At 52.3% G+C, this 27,326-nt stretch overlaps 1 protein-coding gene across 7 annotated transcripts in view; it reads right to left on the minus strand.

The window, feature by feature from the left end:
- Window positions 1-2,198: 2,198 nt before the first annotated feature.
- The window catches only part of Sez6l (seizure related 6 homolog like), a 164,038-nt gene continuing 138,910 nt past the window's right edge, over window positions 2,199-27,326 (minus strand). Inside the window, exons 10-17 of one of the 7 annotated variants that reach the window (XM_059249854.1) lie at window positions 26,455-26,651; window positions 23,268-23,462; window positions 20,595-20,786; window positions 11,399-11,593; window positions 9,846-9,878; window positions 7,549-7,657; window positions 6,539-6,641; window positions 2,199-4,200 (exon numbers count right to left, since the gene is read on the minus strand). In XM_059249854.1, the coding sequence (XP_059105837.1) occupies window positions 4,171-4,200; window positions 6,539-6,641; window positions 7,549-7,657; window positions 9,846-9,878; window positions 11,399-11,593; window positions 20,595-20,786; window positions 23,268-23,462; window positions 26,455-26,651 (1,054 nt within the window). In that variant the 3' untranslated portion in view covers window positions 2,199-4,170. Of the gene's footprint in view, window positions 4,201-6,538; window positions 6,642-7,548; window positions 7,664-9,845; window positions 9,879-11,398; window positions 11,594-20,594; window positions 20,787-23,267; window positions 23,463-26,454; window positions 26,652-27,326 lie in introns of all 7 variants that reach the window. The other 6 variants (XM_059249853.1, XM_059249852.1, XM_059249858.1 and 3 more) reach the window with 6 other exon arrangements.

Here is a 27,326-nt window from a genome sequence, read left to right on the forward strand (position 1 = left end):
CTTCCCAGGCCAAAAAAAAAAAAAAATGTCTCTACAGAGATGCCACAGTGGCTTAGTTTGAGCCGTGTGCAGTGGCTCACCTGTCACTCCAGCACTTAAGATGCTGAGGCAGGAGAATTGCTGTAAGTTTTAGGCAAGCCTGGGCTACTCAGGAGATCCTTAGCACTGGGAAAGCAGAAACAGGAGGATCCCTGGGTCTTGGTGAGCTCCAGGCCAAGGAGAGACCCTGTCTCAAAGGAGTGTGTGGTGGTCGGAGGATGACAACAGGGGTAACAGATGTGAATGAAACCAACCTCAACCCACAGTCTGAGGCTGTGCTCACTGTGGCTCGTGGCTGAGACCCTGTCTCAGCAAAGGAACACACGACAGACACATAGAAATTGCTGATGTAGGAACCAGCACATTTCTTTATTCGTGTTTACTGGGGAATTCTACTGGGTTCCGATACATGAACCGAAAACTTTCTAATCTTTGGAAATGTTTTTGGTTTTTGTTGTTGTGTTTTTTTTTTTTTTTTTTTTTTTTTGAGACACACTCTTACTGTGTAGCACAGGACAGACTTGAGTTAATAATCCTGCCTTTGTCTCCCTTGCTCTATTACAGGAACACATCCTTTCCAACCTTGTTTTCCCTTTAGAAACAATCTGGAATTCTCTTTTGAAAAACACAGTTGAAAATTTAGTACTCAAATACATTATTACCAGAAGGGAAAAGGTTATCTTATTGGATCGCTTTGAATTTTTTGGTCTATTGAATAGAAAAAAAAGTATTAAATTACACTTACTTTTTTAGTGTGCTTGTTTGCTAGGTGTGTAGGGACATGTCACGTGCACGAGGAGGTCAGAGGGGAGCTAGCCTCAGTTTTCTCCTACCTTGTGGGTCCCAGGATCAGATTGAAGTCATCAGGCTTGGTGGCAAGCCCCTCTACCCACTGAACCACATCACTGGCCCTAGTCCATTAACTTTGCTTTCTCCTTTGGTACCCAGAGGCAGGGAGTGTGGGAATGGGCCAGCCTGTTGCAGAGCCACGGAGGCGATGCTGTCCTGCCCTGGGAGCCTCTAGGACTGAAGGAAGCAGATCATGCCTGAGCCTTGGGGTCTGCTGGGATGGATTTTCTTGGGACCGGCACCCTTCCGCTCCTCTCTCTACTTCCTTGGCTATGTAGAGGCTGCATTTTAAAAGGGGCCACTTCAAGCGAGAACAAGAATCCTCACCAGGAACTGAACAGGCCAGCGTATTGATGTTGAACCTGCAGCCTCCACAGCTTTGAGAGGTGGGTCTCTCTTGTCAAGACTGCCTGAGATGAGTACTGAGACATCTAGGACTGAGACTGGCTGTGTTGGTAGCCGTCCCCCAGACAGGCCTTGTTCTAAACATCCCTTAAACATGCCTAGGGCCACTGTAGAGAGAGCAAGTCCTGTCTCTGCATCCCAAGTACCTCACCCCAATCCTCAGAAGCTGGAAACATGGCCTTTGGTGTCAGCCTGGAGCCTTGGGAACAAAATCCACACCCATCACTCTTTTACATCTGTTTTATTAGCAGCAATATATACAAAGTGGAAAATGATTTCATTTCATTTTTCTAGCTTATAAAGTTTGCTTTTTTTTTTTTAAATTCTGTTTGATGATAAATGAAAAAGCGAGCATCTGAGAAGACGCCTACCTCTGCAGGTGCTGAGTGCTGCCCAAGACGGGACCTGGAGTGCCATGTCACTGGGCCTCATCAAAGACACAGAAAGGTCACGCCCAAAGGGAGAGGTCGCTTTGCCTGCGGTTTCTGAAGCTATCCATTGGTTCGTCGGAGTCCCCGTGGCGCCACCCATTCCGGCCGTAACCCTTCTCTTTCTCCGGGGCTGTGCGTGGATTTCCAGAGTTGTCCCCTGAGGTTTGTGAATTCTCCAAAGAGCTGGTTTCAAAGGCTTGGGGTGGGATCGCTTGGAAAGACGGCTCCCCCAGACAGAGGTCAGAATACGTATGTTGGCAAAGTGAGTCAACCAGGGAGGAAGCTAAGGGGGGGAGGTGGGTTCCAGGCAGGAGAGGGAGGAGCTGTGTGCATGAAGGTGGTGGTGACAGGCACAGCCTGCATCAGTCAGCATGAAGGATGCACACATCCTGGAGGCCTGAGCTTTGGAAATGCGTCTGTCTCCCCACTGACGTCAGAACAGGGGACCGCTTGTGGAAGGGACTCACGAGTGCATCCAGTTCAAAAAAATATTTAATCCCCATGGGTTCAAATTTCCATCTTGTAAAAACAGACAGGGATGGGCCTCGATGAGGATACCTGGTATACATTCGGCACTGATAGCATCATTTTGTTTTTGTTTTTGTTTTTGTTCTTTTCAAACCTTTACATGTTACAAATACAGAGTCAGGTATTTAAAAAAAAAATAGACACCAGCATGTCCTTTCAATCTTTGTACATTGTGAGCTCGCAGGAGCCAACTCTAGGCTAGAACACATTTTAAAACATGGTTACAGACACTGCGCCACCAAGACAGAATTAAGACACTGGTCTCCTGCAAAAAAGAAATCAACATTTGTTTTTTTTTAAATCTACCCCAATAGCCAAGAGACGACCTGGGCATGACCTGGTCAGCTTTAGGGAACGGGATTAGAGGGGCCTCACACACGTCAGACCTTATAGAAGGCAAGCGCTCAGTTTTCACAGGGCCATAGAGTGAACTAAAACCAAACATCACGGACAGTGTTCACAGGTGACCCAGTGCTGGGGTTGGAAGCATCTCCGATAGGTTCTGCCTCTGGGAGAAAGGGTCTTTCCCCAAAGGGTCGCTGTTCCCTAGAGCCTGCACGGTTTCTCCTCTGGTTCCTCTGTGGGTGGATGGGCTGGATGGCCAGACACCCCTAGCCACAGTGGTCAGGCCTATGCATGCAGGGGCCTTTCCTGGAGGAAGATGAGTCCTCTCCTCTTCCCCACATGGTCCTTGAACATACGGTTCCCTCTAGCACCTCACCCCTGCACCTTCCTTCATGACTGTACTTAGAAAGTAAACTTCTGGAGAGCCAGGACCCTGATGATGGAGCCGTAGATGAAGACTGGGAAGGGCCTGACGTTTGGGAACATTCTGTCTTTACTGAGGTTCAAGCTGGGCTTTGTGTCTCGTTCTCTGTGGTTTCCACCCTGCTCTGCACACAGGGCATCTGCTTGGGCTTCCCCCACTCAGAGCCTCAGAGGCCAGGGAGGGGATTCTCTCTTTCAGCCCTTCCCTGCCAGGGAGCACGTGAGAACCAGAGAGCTGGAGGTAATACCTTCCTTACTTGAGTCCCATCTACATCAAAGGTCATTCGAGAAGCCCCGGTGAGTGAGTGTCAGAGCTGATCCCTGGCTTTCGGGTCATGGCGTTCCTCCCTCCCCACAAGACCCTGTGACTCTCTAGTCCAAGCTGCCAGTAGATTTCTGAACCTCACCTCAGGGTGATCCTGCCAGCAGAGGTGGGTTCCAGCTCACCTGGTATCCATCCCTCTTTGGAGTCCCCTTCCCCAAGATCCCTGTGCCTCATCCCTGACAGTCCTCCTTGGGACTTATCACCTTTTAAAAAGGGGGCTATTTTCTTACTTATTCAGTGTTGCCTGAGCCCAAGGAATGCTTAGAAAATCTTTGCTGCCTTTGAAGGCCTTGGGAGGGAGAGGGTAGGCTCCGACCTTTTAGAAACTTTTAAAGAGGAAAAGAGGACATAGCTTTTGTTTTGGAGGAGAAATAACTGGGCTTAAGGACTCAGGCTAAATTCCACTCCAAGGCAGCCCTGCAGGGACACTCTGACAACCCCAGGGCTTCCGTTTGTACCAAGTACGCTGTGGCCTGCTGTGGAAGACCATGCAGGGCGGCGCGGCCCAAGCCTGGCACTGCTGATCCATCGTGGCCTGCTGGCCCTGTTACCCGCTGCCGTTTGCCGCTCTGTTCGCCTTGGGAATGAGGCTGTCACGTGACCTTGGCTGCAGTCCCAATGTACCAAACCCGCCAATTTCAATGCCTTCGATTTTAAATATAGTAAGGAGTGCGAAGAAACAGTGAGTCTTTGAATCAAAAGAGTAGAGGGAAAGAGGGGCTGCAGCCCAACACCACGAGGTCGCTGATGGATGTCCGAGGAGGTCCTGACAGTTCACGTCTGCACGTCCGTCTCTGAAGTCCCCCCTTTCCAGGGCAGCTCTGGTTAGATGGAAACTTCGTACTCTCTCGTTTCCTGCAGGACAGAGTGGCACAGATGGGTCAAGTCCTGAGTGGCAGAGTGACATCCCAAGTCTTCCAGGGTGCCACATCTCCCTGTGTCCCTGGCCTTGGCCCTGTGGCTCTGGACTGGAGGTCTGCTCTGTCCATTCACTGTTACATGTGTGTGCGTGTGTGTGTGCGCGCGCGCGCGCGCGTGCATGTGCGTGCACTGTGGCATTCTCTGGGGTCTGACCTCCCTCCAACACTGTGACCATAAAGATGGAAAGGACAAGAGTCGAGCCCACAACAGCTGGTCCTCTAGGAGTCCCACCCCACTGATGCTAGCACCTCCTACTGCATCAGGCAGACTAAGGAGTGTGTGCTCCGACTCTCGGGTAATTGGAGCCCCTTGCTCTCCCCAAATCGATACAGATCCGTCCTCTGAATGCCATCTCCACCAGCTGTGGTCGGTTGCCTTTCTCCAATGCTCCCTGAGCCAGTCCCAGGGGGAGGGTCAGGAGCCAATGCAATCACAGGCCCCAACTTGGAAGCGCCGTTTCCTGTGAGGCTAACACAGCTATGATGGCCGCATCAACACTTCCTGGAAGATGGGAAGTACAATGGGCAGAGTGTGAGGTGGTCCCACGGTCCCCACCTTCCAAAGCGCATGCCTGGGTAGGTAGGTAGAATAGAGCACGTCATGGGAGGGGGATTCCAGAGGCACCAAGACAGACATGAAAGAAGCCAAGATCAGATGACCGGAGGCCTCCCCAGGCTTCAGGGGACAAAACACCCTACGCAGAGAACTCCAACAAACACATAAGGGACCGTCAGAGGACACAGGGCGGCCAATCCAACCCTGGCTCATTTCTAAGCTCGTTCATGTCTGGTGGTAAACTGCTTCTTTCCCTGTTACTATCCACAGGTCTCCCTGTCCAAGGCTATAGGCAACCATGGGAGCCAGGGTGGCGTGGATCATTCCCTGGCCAAGCCTGTGGCTATGGCTTGTGAGCCGCCCCTAAGCAGAGTGTTTATATAGGAGATATTTTACACAGGGGATATTTCACACAGGGATCAAAGGAGGAGGCATGGGGACAGGTCAGTGTGGACAAGGGACAGGTTTGCTGTTTTCCTAACAGCAGGGAGAATTACATGTCATGACACAATGACTTGAGGGCAGAGCTGTCACAAAGCCCCGAGCCTGGCGGCTCCCCATGTGCACGCTTGGACCTTTTTCACACACCCCATCTGCCATGTATTTTAACTTTCACCCACGTCCGTATCTCCGTTTTACGAGCTCTTCCTCCAAAAGTGTTCCCAACCCTCTCAAGGGTCCCCGTCATGCAGCCATAGAACCTGGCTAGCTTTTCACGGTCCTTCAGAGTGGGAATTAATCATAATCACGGACATGCTCGATTGAGGCAGGAGGGCACGAGGGCTCGGGATGTCAAGCCAAGCTGGCCTCCTTCCTCCTGGCTGGGTACAGCCTTGTCCAAGTCGCTCTCATCTCTCTGGACCTCCATGCCCTCATGAGTCACAGGGTAGTGTCTGAGGGTCACATGCCTGTCACATGGTACACCACCCACCAGCGTGATGCCTGCGTGCTCTGCCAGGCTTTAGCGCTCACTGGAGTGAGAGATCGTACCTGTAGCCAGCTTTACAATCACAGCCACAGCTCCTGGTGATCCTGGAAGGTTCTGCGCAAGCTGCAAGAGCCCCACTGCCTTGGGTGGACGTAGTCACCCACCCCAGCACTTGGGAACAAGAGGTCAGGCTCTGGTGCCTGCGGTGCACAAGCCCAGCATGTGCAGGTGCACCTGCCCAATGTCCGAAGAGGACAGGGGACGCCAGCCCAATGCCTGAACACTGTTCCCTGTGTTTACACTGCTCACCCCACTCACACAAGTGGACTTGAAATGCAAGTCATGTGGGGCCTCAGCTTACCCTACATCTATGGTTTAACTCTCAAGGCCCCAAAGAGAGAGTGATCCGGGCCATCCAGGTTCATGGGAGAGTGCTCTGTGAGGTTTTCCTGACAGGGAGGTCAGGAGACACTTTTTTCTCAGATCGCATGCCTGTCTGTCAGTGAGGATGGCTATAGCATCAGTACCATGCCTGGCTGCTGCACTGCAAGATGGAGAATGGACCATGCTACCTTTAAAGACTGGAACTCGGTTAGACACAGCAACTGTCCCCCGCACCCCCACATGCCTCAGCCGTGCTCTGGTCACACTGGGGAACAGAGCTGGCTCTCCCAGCACCCTGCTCAGGAGGGGATCTGGTAGGGATGAGGCAGGACTCCCCACTGGTCCCTCCGCCAGCCAAGCTGTGGGCAAGGGGGAGCCCTCCAGGAGAACAGTGGTCCCACTTACCCCAGTCTCATAGATGGGGTTGTCAAACTCGGTTTCCACGGTGATCTGGCTGTAGGGATGGGAGTACATGAGGGGCAGGCGGAGGCTGGAATATTGTCGGCACCTGAGGGACAGACAGCAGAGCTCCAGTCACACCTCTGCCCCACTGGCCCCCAAGGCTCTGCAGGAGTCTCTGCAAAGGGCATGGGGTACTAGACAGCCCTGAGCGTGTGAGAATCCCATTGAGGGCAAGCGCTCTCCGCTCATCGCTCTACAGGGTTGTAGGGAGCCGGCCCTGTCACCTCCCGCCCTGGGAAGGAGGAGCCCAAATTGCTTTGACTTGTGAAGTAATTTCTGTGTCTACTGACTCTTCCCCCTGCCTCCCTGGACCATGCCTCCGTCACACACTGCGCTGCAGAGAGCAGGGATGAAGGCCCTAGGAGGGCCTCTCCTGCACCTTTCTCTGCCTGCTCACCTCCTGGTTCACTCACTGTCACTTTAAAGTTGGTTCAAAAGCGTTCCTCATTGCAGCCTCTCCTACCTGCTCTACCCACCCACCCAACCTCCAACCCAGGGCCTTTGCTCTCCCTCCCAGGCTCTCTTCCGTTTATCTGGTGCTTGCTTTCCTTCTGTGCTTGGGAGATCCGCTATCTTTCCTCACTGGGATCTGCTTTGTTTCCCGAGCCCAGAAGCTGCTGGCACACGGCGGCAGCTCTGAAACCATGCAGTGGATGTGCCTATGACTGTGTCTGGATGTGGCTTTTTGTCCATCGAGGGCAAGCGCTGTGACCTTCAGCACCCAGGACCAAGCCCTGGGACCACGGCACATTCCTGTGCATTTGCTAAGTGACCGAGTGAACGGAGGCCTGGCTATGGCTGAGATGTGGCAGGGGAACCGGGAGGCGCCAAGATGCTTTCTGATTCTGACCACAGCACCCCACATCACAGGAGACCGCTATATCCAAGGGCCAGGTGGAGACGTTGAGGCCCCAGAGGTGCAGTTCCGGGTGGCACCCCCCCCCCCCACCTACCTCGTGATGTAGATGTAGGCTCCTCCCAGCAGCAAGGAGATGAGAAGGACCGGAATGAAGATGGCCAGCGCCATGTTCCCACCTTCCAGTGAGGACTCTGCTGCCGCTTCTGCTACTGAGCACAGAAGCCACTGAGGTCCTTGTTTCCCACCAGCTCCACACCCACGGGGAACCTGGTTCTCAAGTGGGTGCCCCACCCCGGCTGACATCCCACAGAGGGACAGAGGCAGAGAACAGAGGCCAGGTTGCTGACCCTTGCTAGGGAGCCCAGAGTCACCCTTGGCTGTGGTAGCCAGAGGGTGGCTGAGAAACAGTTTGGATCTGGTCATTCTAGACCCATTGGAGTACCGTGGAGAGGGTAGACATCTGGTTCAAATTCAACTCAGGGGGCGACTTGGACAAAGCTCAGGAACAATCTTGCCTTGCTCTCTGCCCTCCTCTCTGAGCAGCTGCACCAGGCTGGGGGACCCTTCTAGAGATTGCCAGTGGGGATGCCACCCAGCGGTGGCTCGGAGCAGTGGGGACAGTTCGGCTGCCCAGCCTCCTCTTGCCCCCCAACGCATGTGGCAACTGCAGAGATCATGGCCGCTATCTTGGGGTCTGGGGGCACTTGCCCAGCACAGTTTGAGGTTGAGTCCCCCTCTCTCACATCGCTTCTAGAAGCTCGACCTCCTCTGCCCCTCTCTGTGGTTATGTCTCACCAAGTTCAGCTGCGCCTCCATCTGTAACCCGTTAGCCACCACCTACGTGGGTGGAGATAACGGATCCTGATCTCCACAATGAATATGCACAGCTGGGATTCTGGCTTCGTTCACACTTCCTGAGCCCCGGGGCCCTGGGTGGTCTTCCCACCGCTCACTGGGCAGCAAGAGGCAGCGGGGCATTCCCAGGTAGAGGGACACGGTGGGGCCACCCTGCTTCTCACGAACAGCTGGCCCGTTATCCTCCCAACATTTATCTTTGTTCCCTACTCTTCCTGCCAGATTAAAGTGAACATCAGCTAATGACCTGTAGTTCACACGGCCTGATACCCAGCTGTGTTGGCAGAATGACGCTAATGGTGCCAGAGACAACGGGAGCAGCCGTCGAACTGGTTAACGAACGGGTCACCGCCATCTGTGTGCACAGCCCTGCACTGCACTGAACGGACATGGTGCACAAGGGTGGGCTGCTGCATGTGTGGGAGGGCTCATCTTCAACCGTTGCCCTGACCGGATCAGGAGACACACCTAGGAGATGTGGCCACCTGTGGTGTGAGGTATCTGGAAAGGTCTAAGTGGGGCGGGGAGACCCAGCCTGGATGTGGGCAGCTCCGTCCCATGGGCTGGGGTCCCTGACTGAATGCAAAGGAAAAAGTGAGCTGAGAGCAGCATTCATCTCTGCTTCTCAACTGTGGGTGCCGTGTGAGCAGCCGCCTCATGCTCCCGCCGCCATGCCTCCCCTTTCACGGCAGATCGGACCCTGGACCGGGGAGCCACAATAGGCACCTCCTCCTCTTAAAACGCCTTTGTGGGGTGTCCTGTCATACCAGGGGTGCAAGTAACTAAGACGAGGAAGGAAGGAAGGAAGGAAGGAAGGAAGGAAGGAAGGAAGGAAGGAAGGAAGGGAGGGAGGGAGGGAGGAAGGAAGGAATCTAAGAAATGAGAGACCCTGGTCAGCTGTTGTTGCCTGTCCCACAAAGCACACTTGGGAGAGGGAGACAGGGCTGTGCCAGGGAGAGGGGGCAGAGGGAGGCAGGGCCTGGATGCCCCCAGCAGGCTTTCACTCAGCTGCCAGAAGATGCTTTGCCCAGGAGGTGAGGTGAGGCTGGTTTTATCCCCACTGCGCCTATGGGTCAGAAGCGTCTGGCAGGGACAGGGTTCTCAGGCTTCTCTGGCTATATTACCACTGTTATCCCTTCAGGCACTACTTAGATACCTAAGTTGAAAATGCCTTTATTATTGTCCCCCCTCCTCTGTGTGTGTGTGTGTGTGTGTGTGTGTGTGTGTGTGTGTGTGTGTATGTGTTTGTATGTGGTGTGTGTGTGTGTGTGTGTGTGTGTGTGCGTGCCACGTGAGTGCAGTTGCCCACAGAGGCCAGCAGAGGGCATCAGATCCCCCCAGAGCTGGAGTTACAGGTGATTGTGAGCCACCTGACATGGGTGCTGGGAACAGAACACTGATCCTCTGCAAGAGCAGAGCACTCTTAACTGCCTAGCCTTCTCTCCAGCCTCAGTAGCTGCTTTTGGAGCCCCCAGGGAAAAGATAACGACACAGATGCCGGATGTATTGGAACTTTTGAGATGGAGTAAAACTCACCTTCTAGCGCGTGTTCGAAACTGTCTTGATTCACTGAAACAGAAACCAGGAAGCAGCATCAACACCAAGGGAGTTCACTGTTTGCATAAGGAGAAGCCGATGGGCCTACATTCGAAAGCCCAGGGTGCACGGTGTGGGGGTGGTGCCTCTGGTGTTACGCAGCATGGTTCCCCCCACAGCACCTCCCAAGGTGGTGAGGGGAAAGAGATGGGCAAGTAGCCTGGGCATCACGGATGGTGATGGCGCCTGCTGTGTGTTCTGCATTGTGCCAAGAGCTCTTGCATGCTCCCACCCACCCCTTGCCAGTCTCCTTTGGCACATGTGATTGTTGACTGTCATCGACATTTTACAGATGAGCCAATGGGTTCACAGAAGTGCAGCAAGCAGAGAGCCTGGGATTCCAACCCGGCAGCTCCAGCTTCGTTCACAGCTCTTAACTTTTTTTTTTTTTTAAACAGCCTCTTGTGCGGGCCTTGAATATTCAGTGTCAGCCTCCCAATGGCTGGAAAGACAGTTGTGTGACCCCACACCACCTCTAACTGCTGGTCTTTTCATGGGGTCTTTTTATATTATTTCCAAGGAGGTGTGTCTCAAGACCCCAACACCGACTGCAGCCGGGGTGAACCGGCTCCAGCTTCGAAATCCATGTCACTCAGGCCTTTGCATTGCATCTGTCACCCGTATTTATTGACCGGGGTCTTCATTCTATATCAAATTATTTCCATAAACTCCTATTTCTTACAAAGCCCTGAGGTTCAAGGTACCAGGGATGATATCCCATGCTCTGTCACCAAAGTCACCATGCTGGCCGAGCGCTCAACTGCCCAGACCAGGGCACTCCCAGATGCAGAGCCTGGAAGTGAAGTCTTAAGTGGGAAGACTGTACCCATAGCGGCCAGGCAACCCTGGCCACTCTGCATTTACTATGTCCTGGCTGGTCCCAGGACTCCTGATTACACTTCGACTAACTGAAGTCACCATCGATCGGTGACAACAACCTTGGCTAAGAAGCTGGCTAGCTGCAGTCTTCCAAAGGTGCCCCCAACTAGAGAATCGTCCCCAGATTTACAGGCTGATGTTGTTTGAGGCGGGGGCCTTTGGACGGCGACGGGGCATAAGATAGCCTTGCCATGTCAGCAGGCGGCAGGGATACCCTACAGGTGCAGAGTCAAGCTTTGGGCTCTCAGCCTTCACTACCCTGGACCAAACAGACTTCTATTCTATATAAACTACCTGTTCTCAGATGTTTTGTTACAGTCACAAAAAAGGGACAAAGAAGAGATGTGGTGGGGGCACATCTGCAATCCCAGCACTTGGGAGGTGGAAGTAAGTGGATCGGGAGTTCAAGGTTAGCCTTGGCTACCAAGGAAGATCTAGGCTAGCTTGGGCTACATAAGACTGTCTCAAGAAACAAATGAATGGACCAAAGAAAGAAAGTAGACTGGACAGGAACCCACTGGATTTGGATTCCACGAAGCCACAAAGGCCAGCCTCAGAGCAAGCTCGGCTTCTCCTGGAGCCAGCCCTGACCCTGGCTCCTCTGGTCTCTTTACCTTTACAGATGGGCAGGGGCCCGCTCCAATGGGACGGCTGTCCCAGAATGCAGCGGATGGTCACTTCGCCCATGAGCTCAAAGCCCTCATAGCACATGAAGGTGAGGGATTCTCCAGGCAGGTACAGCCGCTTATACAGGATCTGGTACCCATTCTCAGGCAACCCTGGATTGTCACATGCCAGGGACTCCTCAGCTGAAACGAAGCCAGACACGGGCTCTGAGAGTCTGTCTCAGACTCAGTACCATTCTCTGGGTGAGCTAGCCCACCCCACAGCATCCCCTCTCCAGAGCCCCATCCTGCACCCAATGGTTTCCCCTCATTCTCTCTCCCATCTCTGGGTACACACTACACATGAGCATCGCAGGATGAATAGGGTTCCAGAATCGGGTTAAAAACTATCAGTTCTTTCATTTACTAGCTCGGTGACCTCCAGAAAGTATTACATCTTCTCTGATCTCCAGTTTTCTCCTTAGCAAATGGGAATAGGACTGCAGGACTCCCTAAGAGAATGGATGTAAGAGGTGGAGAATGTCCTCGCCAGGTGGAGGGTGCTCACTAAGTGATGGATCTTGGAGGCGATCGATTGAAAAAACTGTCCACTCCTCCAGAGCCCATCTGGCATGTCCAGGTCTGGTCTCTGTCACTCATCATTTCTCCTCTAGGAGTCTTTCCCTGATGCCACCAGCCACCAAATTTCTTAGTGTTTTCTTCTTCCGCCCAGCAGCGCCCACACTGTAAAATGCTGCCATTATTCAGGACAATTGTCTGTGGAATCAAATGACAAGAGCCTGAAGTGGCCGCAACTAACAGGTTCACACTCCCCTCTGGTGGCTGCTTTTGGGTACTGCCGACACCAAGTCCTGGGAGACCTAGAGTGTGGAACTTGCTGGGTGAGCCTTGTTTGCCCCTGGGTAGCAGCCAGCAAACATCGCTCAGCGCCACAAATCCTGAGACAGATGCAAGATTTTAAATCGCGGAAAAATCCTCACAAAGGTTACCGACTTAGCCGTGAACAGCTGACCTCTAGGACTCGGCACACCTTGCCCCAGCTTCCAGAAGCCATCTTTCCACGTTCAGTGTCTGTGAACCCGAGGAAAACAGGGATTCACACAGGTGTGACTAGACTCTGGGAGGAATGGCTTATTTCTCTTAGCCGAGGTCCTCGAGGCTCCTCTCCGTGTCCTAAGTGCTTCCGTTTTTAAGGCTGAATAGTATTCCGTTGACAAGCAGACCATGGCCTGTGCCCCCATTTCCCAACAGTACTGATGTCACTCTGAGTGTTCGAATCCAGCTGAGTTCCACTTCTGGTTCTTTTGGGGGTAGACACCCAGAAAAATAACTACCGGGTCCCAGGGTGGTCCCCATTTTGATTTTTGAGGACCTGTATGCAGTCTGGGACATCAGCTACCCCATGCCACGTTCTCACTAATGATGCACACAGGTTCCAGTTTTTCCACAGAGACCCACCGGTGGGACCGACCTCTGGCTTGAGAAGAGCCGTGGCTCCAGGTGTTGCCTCCTGCACCAGCTGCCCGCCGTTCAGAAAGATGAGAGGGAGGGAGTTTCATCAGCAGCTTTAGGTGCCCCCAGGTGAGCAAGCCTCAGGAGGGACCCAAGGCAAGCCTGCAGCCTATGCTTCCATCTTCTGAGTGTAAGCCTTCTTCTCAAACCCACAGTGCCCAGACCAGGACTCAGGGGGACTGGTCTGTTGAGACTCACAGGACCTGGACGCATTTGACAGCTGCTCTCGACGGTCCCCCAGGGCCACTCCATCTTCCTTTCCCTGCAGCTGTGCCTACCTCACACTAAACACCTTGCTGAGTGAAGGGCACTCTCCTCTCCTCCCTGCCTTCTCTTCTCTCTCCCTCCCTGCATGTTCTCTCTCCCTTTGTCACCGGTGAGCTCCACAGACGGAAGTGGAGATAGCTCTGAGGTTCCTACCTCCTGGTATTCCTGTCCCCTGGGTATTGCCAGGACCCCAGACTTGCTTTCGGCTGTGAACCTGGGAAACCTCCTCTGATGACACCGCCTGGGATGGGCACTTCTTTCTAACAAATCACCATGGTGGGTGAGACACCCGGCTTTGGTGTGTGCCGCCACCTAGATGGGTCCACATGGTGCGGGCTGAAGGGCCCACAAGGACCCCAGACTTGTGACCCACAGCAAGGCCCTGAAGTGGTTACTACCTCTTCTTCTGTAAGATGTATCATCTAAAGACCCCTTGCTGACCCAGGTCTGTCCTTGGGGATTTCAATGTCCCTGGAGTTTCTGTAATGTCCCCAGCACTGCATGTGGCAGTGGTGTGTGTGTGTTCTCTCTAACACTCCTCCTTCCTGGAACTCAATATTATATTATGCTCATTTTGAGATCCTAGCACCCGGCACAGGGTTTGTTTCACAGGAAGTACCAGTTATTCCACCAGCTAACATATCCCATAAGCATGAGGTGTGTTGTGGTTTGAATCACACCACAAAGTGTCACCTGCAGGCTCATGTAATTGAACACTTGTTGCCTGGCTGGGAGCGCTCCTTGGGAAGGTCACTGAACCTTTAAGAGGGGAAGCCTCTCTGGAGGATGTATATCTTTGGGGGCGGGCCTTGAGGTTTCATAGCCTGGCACCATTTCCTGTTCCTCTCTACCTCCTGAGTGTAGATGCAATGTGACCAGCCGGTCTACCTGCTCCCACCCACACTTCATCCCCCACCCCCACCATGCTGGACTGTAGCCCCTCCACTGTAAGCCAGAATCAACCCTATTCCCTTTAAAATTGCATCTTGATGGCGTGTTGTCCTCACAGTATTCACAGAGATAAATAAAACAAATCCAAACGTGGCCCCACAAGACTGAGGCCAAAGGCACACAGCAGAATACAGGGCCAGGCTGGAGCCTCTTCTCTGCCAGAGTGACCAATACAGTGTGGATGAGGAGAAAGGGATCTTCCTGGCCACCATACAGTTGGAAGCTTATCAAAATTATACAATGGAAAAAAGAAAGTGTCTTCAACAAATGGTGCTGGCATAATTGGATGTTGGCATGTAGAAGAATGCAAATAGATCCATATCTGTCACCATGTACAAAACTCAAGTCCAAGTGGATCAAAGACCTCAACATAAATCCAGTTACACTGAACCTGATAGAAGAGAAAGTGGGAAATAGTCTTGAATGCATTGGCACAGGAGACCACTTCCTGAATAGAACATCAGTAGCACAGACACTGAGATAAACAAGTGGGACCTCCTGAAACTAAAAAGCTTCTCTAAGGTGAAGGACACCATCAATAAGACAAAACGGCAGCCTACAGAATGGGAAAAGATCTTCACCAACCCTACATCTGACAGAGGGCTGGTCTCCAAAATATATAAAGAACTCAAGAAACTAGACATCAAAATATCAAATAATCCAATTTAAAAATGGGGTACATATCTAAACAGAGAATTCTCAACAGAAGAATCTCAAATGGTTGAAAGACATTTAAGGAATTGCTCAACATCCTTAGTCATCAGGGAAATGCAAATCAAAACAACTCTGAGATACCACCTTACACCCGTCAGAATGGCTAAGATCAAAAACACTGATGACAGCTTATGTTGGAGAGGATGTGGAGCAAGGGGAACACTCCTCCACTGCTGGTGAGAATGCAAACTGGTACAGCCACTTTGGAAATCAATATGGTGGTTTCTCAGAAAATTGGGAATCAATCTACCTCAAGACCCAGCTATACCACTCTTGGGCATATACCCAAAGGATGCTCAATTATACCACAAAGACACTTGCTCAACTATGTTCATAGCAGCATTATTCATAATAGCTAGAACCTGGAAACAGCCTAGATTCCCCTCAACCGAAGAATGGATAAAGAAAATGTGGTACATTTACACAACGGAGTATTGTTCTGCTGTAAAAAAACAATGACCTCATGAAATTGCAGGCAAATGGATGGAATTAGAAAAAAAAATCATTCTGAGTGAGGTTACCCAGACCCAGAAAGACCAACACAGCATGTACTCACTCATAAGTGGATATTAGGAGTAAAGTATAGCAAAACCAACCTGCAGTCCACAGCCCCAGAGAGCCTAGATAATGAGGAGGGCCCAATGAGGGATGCATGGATTTCCTTGGGAAGGGGAAATAGAAGAGATCTCCTGGGTAAACTGAGGGCAGGTGATGGAGGGATGGGAACTTGAGGGAGCAGGTTGGGTGGGCTGGGTGCTGGAGGCGGGACAGAGGGGGAGAGTAAAGACATCTTGATGGAGGGGCATTTTGGGGTTAGGGAGAAACCTGGCTCTGTGGAAACCCCCAGGAATACACAAGGATAACCCCAGCTAAGACTCCTAGTAATAGTGGAGAGGGTGCCTGAACTGGCCACCTGCTGTAATCAGATTGGTGTCTACCCTGATTGTCAGCAGAGATACTCTATGTAGTAACTGATTAAGCAGATGCAGAGATGTTCAGGCAAACACTGAGCTGAGCTCTGGGAGTCTTGCTGAAGAAAGGGAGGAAGAATTGTACGAGCCGGGGTGGGGGGTGGGTCATGACGTTGGAACCCACAGAGACAGCTGATCCAACCTCGTGGGAGCTCATGGACTCTGCACCAGCAGTTAGGGAGCCTCCATGGGACCGACCTAGGCCCTCTGCATGTGTGTGACAATTGTGCAGCTTGGTCTCTTTGTAGGGCTCCTAGCATGAGATCAGGACCTGTCCCTGGAGCTTAGCTGGCTTTGGGGAACCTGTTCCCCATGGTGGATTACCTTGCCCAGCCTTGACACAAGAGGAGGAGCTCAGTCCTGCCTCAACTAGATATGCCATGCTTTGCTCAAGCCCATGGAGGCCTGCCCCTTTCTGAGTGGAGATGGAGGAAGAGTAGAAGGAGAGGGGGGAGGGAGACTGCAGTTGGTATGTAAAATAAATGAAAAAAATGTTATTTAAAAATAATAAATAAAAATTCCATAGAAACAACAACAATTGGAGGCTTATCTTGGCTGATGCATTTCAGATGACAGTGATAGTGTGGACATGTCCTGGCAGGCACCCACACCTGTTTCCTAGAGCCTTGCCTGGCTGTGGGACCTGCAGAGAAACTAGGGAGGGTCACTCGGTGTCCTGCCTTTGAGAGTGTGTGCTCTCCACGTTCTCAGGAGTCCACCAGACACACAGGTGGGAGGAGACAGCTGCAGCCTCCTGTGCCGGAGAGCACCCCTTCCCAGGGAGGAGGGTGTCACAGCCGTGACGGGTGGGGTACAGACCAGCACAGAGTCCCCTTCAGATCAGCTCCCCAGAGTGGCTCATGAGGACCAGGCTTGGCCAAGGCTACTGTCACATGTGATGAAGGTTATCCACAGACTTCAGGTTTGCCCTTGGCTCTGTGAATAGTTTGAGACTTAGTTGCAGCCAGGTCCACAATCACGCCACAGCACCTCCCTTCAGTCAGCCCTGGGAAATCTCCAAGACTCCTTGTGTTACACATCCGTGGATGAGACCCGAGGCACAGCAAGGGGTTGTTAAACCCTGAAGAGTGAGCCTGGGCTTGTGGGAGGGAGGACTTTTAAACTTAATTCAATTTTCAGTTTATTTTCTGAGTCTTAGGTAATCTAAACAGCGAGTCATACCCCTAGCCTTTGCTTTTCAGTGACAGGTTGGCTTGAACTCATGAGCTTCCTGCTTTAGCCTTGCCACAGGGAGAGAGGACAAGGGTGTGCTGTGACATCTAGTCTAAACGTTGGTTCTAATCTTTGCTTAGATGAAGTGAGTCATTAACTTCATGGAGAGAGTTCATCAGACTCTGTGACACTCGGCTTGGTAGACAGCTGACGTGCACTCAGCCTGTGCCAGGCCAGTGCTGGGAGCTGGCTGGAGTGGAGGTGGTGAGCTGGTGTCTGTTCTGTTCTGCCAGAGCTCAGCCGTCCTGAGCACTGAGGAGAATCTGGACCCCCATGTTTCCAGAGCAGAGAGGCACCTTGAAAGTCCCACACAATTCCTGTAGTACCCAGAAGGGACCAGCAGATGGCAGTAGCACCCCAGGCGATTTCTCTATAATCCTTTCGGGAATCGTCTACCTTGAATGTTCAAATGACTCCACAACCCTCTTGCCCCACCCGTGTGCTGGGATTGCAGGTGTGGGCTGCCACGCTGGCTGCAGGGTGCTGTTCCGAAAGGCCCAGTGAGATCTACAGTTCTCTTTGACGCATCTGTGACTTGTTTTCTGGCTGCTGAATGACCAGGTTTCAACCCCGGAGTGGCTCAGGAAGGAAGGGTCTAGTCGGTCACCCAGTTAAGGGTACAGTCCATCGGGGCGAGGAAGGCGTGGCGGCAAGAGTGTGTCACACTGTGTCCCCAGTCAGGAGGCGGAGAGATGAAACCCTCTTTTTATTCAGCCCATAGGATGGTACCACCCATACCAAGGGGTCACGGTGACAGTGTCTTCTCTCTGGAAACTGCAGGAGTATGTCCAGAGGTGTGTCTCCTAGGTGACTGCAAATCTAGTTGGGGCCACAAGGGAAGAGGTGAACTCACAGGATGGTCAATGGGTCAGTCTGTCACTTAGTTCATTTTGGATAGATGACAGCCATCCTAAGTCTCCAAAGTCCCGGGGAGTCAAGACCACAACGCCTGTGCTATCTCACGGCAACAACCTGCAGCCAGCGTTGTTTGGAGATGGGGTCTTGCTACTATGCTGCTCAGGATGGCCTTGAACTTGCCATCCTCCTGCCTCAGCAGTGCTGAGATTATCAGTATACACCAACCACCACAGATGGTTCGGAAATCTTTTCTTTATATAGGGTTGTCCAGTGACCCGGAGACACAGATCCTCCTCCCTGCTTAGCTGGTGGCCATCGGGTCACCTGACACTCAGCCGTCAGGGAGTGTGGACAGGCTTGGTGGGGAGGTTGCCTCCACCGGCCAATGGCTCGCTGCACTGCCATTTTATAGACAAGTAAACCGAGGCCCAGGCAACTCATTTGTCAAGCGTCTCACAAGGAGGAAGGGGCCGAGCTATCATCGGAGTCTGGTGATACTTTGACCCTCAAGCTGGTTCAATTCAGTTTTCAGCCTCCCCATCATGAGAAGGAACTTTCCCTCTCCCCTCCCCCAGTGAGGCTGCTCCATCCCTTCTCTGTTCCCCAAGGTTCTCTAGTGTCCTGACACCTCCTGTGACTTGCAAGCTCATTAGCATGGGTGTCAGGGAAGCTGGTACTACTCAGCCCTGTACCTGATAGGGAGATTTCCAGGAACACTGGTCCCGGTGGGGGGAGGCTCCAGGGTTCGGTGGCCTGGGGAGTGTCTTTGGAGAGAGTTAGCTTTCTCCATCTTCTCACTTGGGGTCTCTGCAGCCTTGATTGCAAGAACAGTGCTTCTGAGCACTCGGGAGAGTCCAGAACTCATGCTTTAGGCTCTGGAGGCTGCCCCCCTCCCTCCTCTGATGTTGCCTGTTCTTTGGAGGTCCATGTGTTGACGGCTTGTCCCCAGGCTGGTGCTGTGGGGCATGAGACCTAATGGAGGTCCAAGCGTCATCTGGCTATTCCTTTAAAGGCGAGGGGACCCTGGTCCCAGCTCTTTGCTTCACAACAAACTCTGGCCACGATGTACATCAGACCAATTGCCCTTGGACTAGGACCTACAGACTGGGGCTCAATGAACCCCTTTACTTTCTAAATCAATCTGTCTCAAGTGTCTAGTTATAGTAACACAGGCCTGTGGATCTCAGCTTTCTTAGTTTGTACATGTATGCGTAAGTATATATGTATACAGGCTCTTGGTCACAAGCCGAGGAGAGGAGAAGGCCTCTAGGACTTGGTTTTCTCTCTCTTCTCGATCAGAAGCGACACACCTCGGATTTCTTTCCTTCCAGCAGCAGAGGAGTTGAGGCAGGGGTGCACTGCCCAAGGCAAGGCGCACCAGCACCGTGAGCAGCATCCTCGGGACAGGCTCCTTGTTTCCCAGTGGCTTTGACTGCCTGCTGGTGGGCCTCCTTGCTGCTGCAGTCATTGGGGGCCAGGCCTGGCTGACAGGTCACAGAATGTATTCCCCCTGGAGGAGCAGCCAGGCCACCAGCTGTCCACTGCCAGGGTTCTGTTCTCCCCTAGGCTCCTGAGTCTCAGGGGTGTTGTCTGGGGTCTCACTGCCCACACCCCTCAGTGACCTTCTCCCAGCCTACTGTTCCAAAGTCTCTGTGTGGCCGACTGAATTTAAGTGTAAGCATGTGCATCTGTATGTCCATCAGAGGATGTCACGAGTGTGGCCATCAGAGGGCAGAAGAGGGGGTCAGGTCCCTTGGAGCTAAATTACAGGCAGTTGTGAGCCCCGGACATAGGTGCTGGGAATGCAGCTGTTTTAAACCTCAATGGCCTGTGAACTCTCTTCTGGCCATGCAACTCCCCTACTTCACACTGTCTTGGTCTGTAGTTGCTGTGGGCAGGACTCCTGGGGGCTCATCAGAAGCCTGGCTTTGCAACTGAACTCTCTGTTAAGTAGGTGGCGGCCAAGGCCTTTCTGAACCTTGTATCCCTCCCCCCATCTCTGAGGTAGGGTCTCCCTGTGACGCTCAGCCTGGCTGAGAACCCCTAGTCCTGCTTCAGGCTCCCCAAAGGGATGACAGGCACACGCCACGCCTGGCTTTAGAATCTTCTCCTTATCCTCGATCTCTCTCCCTCTCCCTCTCTTTTTGCACGGACATGTGTGTTGTGCAAGCACGTGTTGTATTGACATACATGCGTGTGACTGTGCGTGTGCAGGTATACGTGTGTGTGTGTGTGTGTGTGTGTGTGTGTGTGTGTGTGTGCCGAGGCCAGAGGTCGATGTTGACGTCTTCCCGTACCACTTGGGGCAGTATCTCTCTCTGAACCGGGAGTTCTGTTTGGCTAGTCCAGCTCAGCCTGGATCCCTTGTCTCTGCCTCCTCCATCGGCGTGGGTGCTGGGGATTCAAACTCCAGCCCTTAAGTTAGCAGAGCAAGTCTCCAAGTCTCCCCAGCCCCACGTCTCATGTTCTTCTGAACATGAAACAAGAGAGAAGTGAGGGAAACCCGGGCAGAGGGCTGACGTGTTCACCTGAGAGCCATTGCCCCGGCAGTGCCCGCTGCTGTGGTGTGTGGTGGTAGCAACACAAGCGTGCAATGTGATGCCTCCCCCAGGCCGGCCTCCTCTGCGGCAGGAGAGGCAAGCCCGAAACAATGACCCCAGTTTGAACGCAGGACTCACAGACACAGTGGGGCAGGCGAGATGTCCAGATGGGAGTCCCGGTCTCGCGGCTGTAGCAGGTGAGAAGCGAGCTCCCTTCGAGCACAAATCCGGGGCTGCAGGTGTACTGGATGGTGGTGCCCACCAGCAGCACGGGGTCGGAGATGAGGCGGGTGGAGTGCTCCACCTCCCCAGGGTCGGTACAGTACATAACTGCGGACAGAGGAGCACATGGGTGCACGGGGACACCACAGGTCACCAAGACTGACGGGAGGATCTAGAAAGTTCCTCAAGTCAGCCCTTTACCCTTTGCGGATACAGCACACGGCTCCACAGAAGTGGCTGGAGAACAGGTCAGGTGGGAAGAAACCTGAATTTTATTCCTGAGTGTGCCCCCAAAGTTTTCGCCAGGCCCCAAACCTATATCTAAGGTATAAATCATCACTGAGGAGGGTGAGCATAGTGTGTGTGTCGGGGGTGAGCATGGTGTATGTGTGGGTGAGCACGGTGTGTGTGTGTGTGGGTAAGCACGGTGTATGTGTGTGTGTCGGTGAGCATGGTGTGTGTGGAGTGAGCACGGTGTGTGTGGGTGTGGGTGAGCACGGTGTGTGTGTGTGTGGGTGAGCACGGTGTGTGTGTGTGGGTGAGCACGGTGTGTGTGTGTGGGTGAGCACGGTGTGTGTGTGGGTGAGCACAGAGTGTGTGTGTGGGTGAGCACGGTGTGTGTGGGGGTGAGCAGGGTGTGTGTGTGTGTGTGTGTGTGAGCACGGTGTGTGTGGGGTGAGCAGGGTGTGTGCGTGGGTGAGCACAGTGTGTGTGTGTGTGTGGGTGAGCATGGTGTGTGTGGGGTGAGCACGGTGTGTGTGTGTGGGTGAGCATGGTGTGTGTGGGGTGAGCATGGTGTGTGTGGGAGTGAGCAGGGTGTGTGTGTGGGTGAGCATGGTGTGTGGGGTGAGCACGGTGGGGAGGGAAGGGCTGTTTGAGCATCCGTTCTATGAAATCCCTCGCAGTGGCCAGAGTGGGAGGAACAGAGTGGGGGTTATTCCTGCTCTCTGGGATGCCTGACCCTGGGAAACCAGCATCAATTGCACTTTAATTAGAAAATCAATACAGATAAAAGGGAAACAGTAAACTAATTAACAAGGAAGGAAGTGAACACCTGAGTGATGTGAACAACGTCCACCACCCTCAGAATGGGCAGTTTACACACGTGCATCCCTTCGTGTAGAATACCCTTCTGCAGCCATTTCCATCTGTAAACCATCTGTCTGTCTATCCACCCATCTGCCAATCCTCTGTCCATCTGTCCACCCATGTAGCCATCTATCCTGTCTCTCTGTGTATCTGTCCATCTAACCATCCATCTAGATATAGTTTTATATAGATACAGAGAGACAGAGTCATATGTCACATACAGAGTTATGCATTAGTTACCTTGTACACATATATCATACACATTGTATATTAAACGCATGGTCTATAACTCCATCTTACCTGCATAAATATCCATGTCTAGGAATCTGCACACATTTATCTACCAACAGATATGAGCAGACATCTACACATGGAGAGATGTAGAGAAATACCTACATAGAAAATGTCAGGATCTACCTATGCACAGACCAGGCTCATCCGTATCTTTAAAACCCATCCATCCATCCATCCATCTGTCCATCCACCTGCCTCCCTGCCTCCCTGGGTCCATCTGAGTGTTCCAGGTGCCACAGGTACCACACATGTGCACGTGGCTGACCATGGTTCTTCGGTAGCTCTTCCCGTGTTGCCTGGCTACTGTCTTTCCCCTTAGGTGGCCCGGTCCCTGATCTGTCCCTTCCCCATCTCCCTCACCCTCTGCCAGCACTTGTTATTATTGAGCTGTTCTGATTCCAGTCTTGTGGAACAGGGACATTAAACTGTCACCTGGAGGTCCCTGCCACAGGGTTGGAGTTGGGAGTTTGATGCGGGAGGTGGGGTAAGAAACCGGCCAGGAGAAGAGGCCACATCAAAGCTCTGCTCCTTCCCTTGCTGTAGGACATCAGCAAGAAGCTAGCAGTGCTTCCTTTCCTTAGCCCCCTGTCAGGACAGGGAGCACTTCCCCTGTCAGGACAGGGAGCACTTCCCCTGTCAGGACAGGGAGCACTCCTGGGGCAGCACCCAGGAGTCAGCAGGAAGGAGACTGGCTGCCTGTGCAGGGAGCTCAGAACTGGAGGAAGATGGCTTTTTTTTTTTTTTTTTTTTTTTTTTTTTTTTTTTTTTTAAGATTTAGCTATTTATTATAAGCGCCAGAGATGGTTGAGAGCCACCATGTGGTTGCTGGGAGTTGAACTCAGGACCTCTGGAAGAACAGTCGGTGCTCTTAACCACTGAGCCGTCTCTCCAGCCCCGGAAGATGGCTTTGATTTGCTCTGCTTGGCTCTACAGACATGTTAAAGACTCAGCATCACTTTCACGAGGCTGGGCACACTCATTTGCTACAGTCCCCACTGCTCCCTGTGACCCTCCGCCCAATATATTTCATTTATTTTCATTTCTACTAGACTGTAGGCAACAGAGCTGGGGTTCTAGTGAAACCATTTGAGAAAGGAGGCCAGCTCCCACTTTAAACAGGTAGGGTTGATTCCACGTGACGTGTGTCTTTGGGAGGGTCTTTCCACCCAGTTTGACTTAGGGAGAGAGAAAAAAAATGACTCTTACTTTTTTCACAAAATGGGGGGTCACTGCTCCAACTCAGGTCCCACTGGCAGGTGAGGGTGTCGCTCCCCACGATGTCATAGCCGGGGTCGCACTGGTATGTGATCCGGGCTCCCCTGACCAGCTCTGTGTGGGAAGTGGTTTTCCAGCCGTTCTGGATCTCGGGCAAGTCTGAGCACGAGTCGTTCCGTGACACCTCTTTAAAACAAAACATCTTCCTTAGGTTTGGGAAAAGCAGTTAGAGGCAGGTGCACTGTAGGGGGATCCTGTAGCCTGTGGAGGATCAGTTCACGGCAGGACAATAACTTACCACTCGTGAAAGCCACCACTGGCAAATTCTTCAGTTCAAATGGCACATTTCTGGAGAATATTTGCCACAACCTGGGACACCCAAAGGTGTCACTATGGCGGGATCCTCTCTCCCTCCTACAGACCTGTCACTGAGGTGGTCCAAACCCGACTCTTGGCTGTCTTTGTGTGTGAGAGTGCACGGTGAGCAGGTCTAAAACAGTTTAATATACTTCTGGGGACAGCAGTGGCCTCGACTGTCAGGAAAGCCACCCCGAGCAGCCAGAAGGGGCTTTCCCAGGATTTCAGCACACTTTTATTTGGAGAAAAGACCTCTCCTGGCTGCCTGAAGGAAGGGGCTGGGGAAATGACTTCTAGAGTTTCCTGGACGGGAGCAGGGGCCCCTATTTTTAGGTCTTTGAAAAATCAGCCAATCGCTGGATTTGGGACTCAGCTGCACATGCATGCTGGAAGATGGATGGGAAGGAAGAAATGGGGTGGGTGCTGCAGGCTTTCTCTGGCCAACTGCCTTCAGACAGAAAGGTCTGCTCGCCTGACCCTCAGTGGGAGCTACCATGCCACATCCTGTGGAGGACCCTGTCCCCTCAGTGGCAGGAGTCACGTTGGCACCATTCTCTACCTGGGTGGCCATGGCTGAGTTACCTACACTTGCCATGTTTCAGTTTTCAGAGGCCACTACCAGGAAAATGGCGATTCTGCTTTTCCCCAGCAGGTAGCATGGAGGCACCAAACTGCCCGTCCCTAGAGGCTCCTGTTAACTCTACGAGCAAGGAGACCGGCCTGGGAGTCAGACAACTCTCTCTCTCTCTCTCTCTCTCTCTCTCTCTCTCTCTCTCTCTCTCTCTCTCTCTCATCTTCTACTTTCATAAAGTCTCATGTAGCCTGTGTCAGCTTTGAACTCACTGTACAGCTGAAGGTGACCTTGAACCTCTAATCTTCCTGAGTGCTGGGGTCACAGCTATGAACCACCCTGGGATGGAACCCAGGGCTTCCAGAGTGTCTTTTCTTTTTTCTCCCCCACCCCCCCTTTTTTTTAATAGGGTGTCACTTTGCAGCCTCGGTTGGCCTGGAACTTGCTCTAGAGACCGGGCTGGTCTTGAACTCACAGACATCCATGTGTACCTGTCTCCTGAGCGCTAGCATTTAAAGGATTTAAAGGATTTCTGTTGACTGCACCAGAGCCCAGCCTGGTCCTTTTTTCTCCCTTAAGGAAGACATCCAGCTTCAGTTATGTTTGATACACATTCAGCCTCACTGGCGTCCTCTGCAGAGTGAGGCCAAGCATCACAACCTGTCTATCCCACACAGCAATGTGAGGGTTAATGAACATGCACATAGCATGTCCTGGCAACATGTATGGATCCTTCTGTGTATTCGCTTCTGGGTCTGTGAAGGCCTTAGCAGGCACCAAGGATCTGAAATCATGACTTCAGGTTTATGGTCAAGCTAGAACCAGGGTCCAACCAACCTTTGGGCAAAAAAAAAATTTCTAGAAGCATCAAACTTGCTGATTTCTCTTTCTTTTTCTTTCTTTCTTTCTTTCTTTCTTTCTTTCTTTCTTTCTTTCTTTTTTCTTTTTTTCTTTTTTTCTTTTTTTATTTTTTTTTGCTTTTTCGAGACAGGGTTTCTCTGTGTAGCTTTGGTGCCTTTCCTGGATCTTGCTCTGTATACCAGGCTGGCTTCGAACTCACAGAGATTTGCCTGGCTCTGCCTCCTGAGTGCTGGGATCAAAGGCATGTACCTCCTCCACCCAGCCTGATTTCTTGTTCACAGCAGACATCACTAATCAATCACTGCCTTTGAATCAAGTGGAACCCTCCGGCCTTCAGCACATCACTGCAGGGGCCACTGTCCCTTAGGTTGGACACGTAATGTGTATGACAGGACGTGGTGGTCTTGAACTGTCACAAGATGCCTGGCTTCAACTTCAGCATACAAGAACACTTTAAGACATTGCTGAAGAGCACTGGCCAGGCACCGGGTCACCTTGACCAGCCTTGGACAGAGTCAGAGCTTTGCCATCCAGCAGATGCTGGTCTGAAGGTTGCCTCTGGCACCAGGGGAACAGAGGAAGCTGAGGATGACTTCATCTTTCAGCCGGGAGGGAGAGGGAGTCTCTGGAGATAGATGGGAGCCAAGCCACCAGAAACCCTTCCTCCGAAGGCTTGCCGGTCAAAAGGGCGACCATCTGTGCCCCAGAGAAGAACTCAGGAGCAGCAGCAGAAATGTTCCCAGATGTTTGTAACACAATGAAGGGAAAAGGGCCCAAGAAGCAGAACTCAGAGGATGGATGCCTTCGTTAGCCTCTTGGAAAGAGTAATGGGGGCAGACAAGGCCACACTGAGAACCAAGGAAGATGTACTCTGCTGTATGCCCAAGCCTGAAGCATGTGAAGGAGGCTAGGCAGAGCTGCCCTGTTCAGTGACTCAGAAGAAGTGGCATCCTTAGGGAGAGCGGGCCGCAGGACAGGGGACAGGGAGCAGATGAGATGTGAGAAGTTGCAAATAGAGGGAAGCAGGTATGTGCAGTGAGGTCACAGCCGACAAGCCAGGAAACACCACGCCTTAGCGTTACGAGGCCTCATTTAATAAGTTCTCACATCCACCCCTTCAATGTTTCCACTTTACTCATGATAGAAGCATGCTCAGAGTGGCTCACTGAATTGCACAAGGCCACACAGCCCTCGACAATAGTGCGAGGATATAAACCCTGGTCCTCATGACTAGAGAGCCCGTGCTCCTAAAACCACCCAGGACAACTATGCCACTGCATTGACGGATCCACCAGCCCCAGAGCATCCACACAGATGTACCCACACTAGGAAACTACCATGCACAATCTTCCTCCAGCACAAACAAGGTTGATGGGTTGAAATACCTACCTATATAGTTCATGATAAATCCCTGGCCCTTGCCAAAGATGAGGCCGGCAGGGTCCGAGTGGAACTGGATGGTGAGGTCTGGCGTTGAGGAGTACAGCTTCTGAGGGCTGCTGGTGCCAAAGTACTGGCCCAGGACATGGGGTACAACCTCATCACCATCGTAGATAGTCAGGATATCGCTGTTGCTCAGGTTCAGGCTTGATGGGCAGAGAGAAGAGGAGGGAGTCACTGTAGGCTCGTCTGTCCGCGGAAACACCAAGTCACCTTTTCAGGGACACAGAATTCCTTCAGACATGCAATGTGTCAGGCCCTGGCTAGGAAGCAGGGATGAAGTGGTCCAGATGGCAAATGGGACCAGGACATACTGCTCCCTCCTATCAACAGGACAGGCAGACCTGTAGACGGCTGGGTTCTGGAAGAGATCTTTGCAACATGGCTCTCCCTGTCTGAGTCTCACTGTGAAGCCAAATCATGCACAGTAATGGGCCGGCTTCCCTGTCCCATGAAAACACTGTTTTGTGGTGCATGCTGTGCTGGGCATGGGGCTACATGCTGGGCTTGTGACATGGGTCTGTCCCTCTTTGATGCAGAAGATGCTGAGCAAAGGTGGGGAGGTCATCGGAAGCTGGTGTTGTCCTCCAGGCCCTGCTGAGCACAGCCCACCTGTTCATGTGGGAAAAACAAACTGCTTCTTATGATCCCTCCATCAGCAGAGTTCTCCACTGCATGCGGCAACAGTGAGGTGGGGTGCCTTGTGCAGGAACTGTGCTCAAGCCTGCTACCATGACCCTTATTAAGGGGTGATGCAAAGATGTGAGTGCAGGACTAGGCCTTGCCACTGACACAGAGGATGGAGGTGATGGTTAATGACG

Source organism: Peromyscus eremicus, chromosome 23 (genome assembly GCF_949786415.1).
Source record: "Peromyscus eremicus chromosome 23, PerEre_H2_v1, whole genome shotgun sequence".
Classification (NCBI taxonomy): Eukaryota; Metazoa; Chordata; class Mammalia; order Rodentia; family Cricetidae; genus Peromyscus; species Peromyscus eremicus.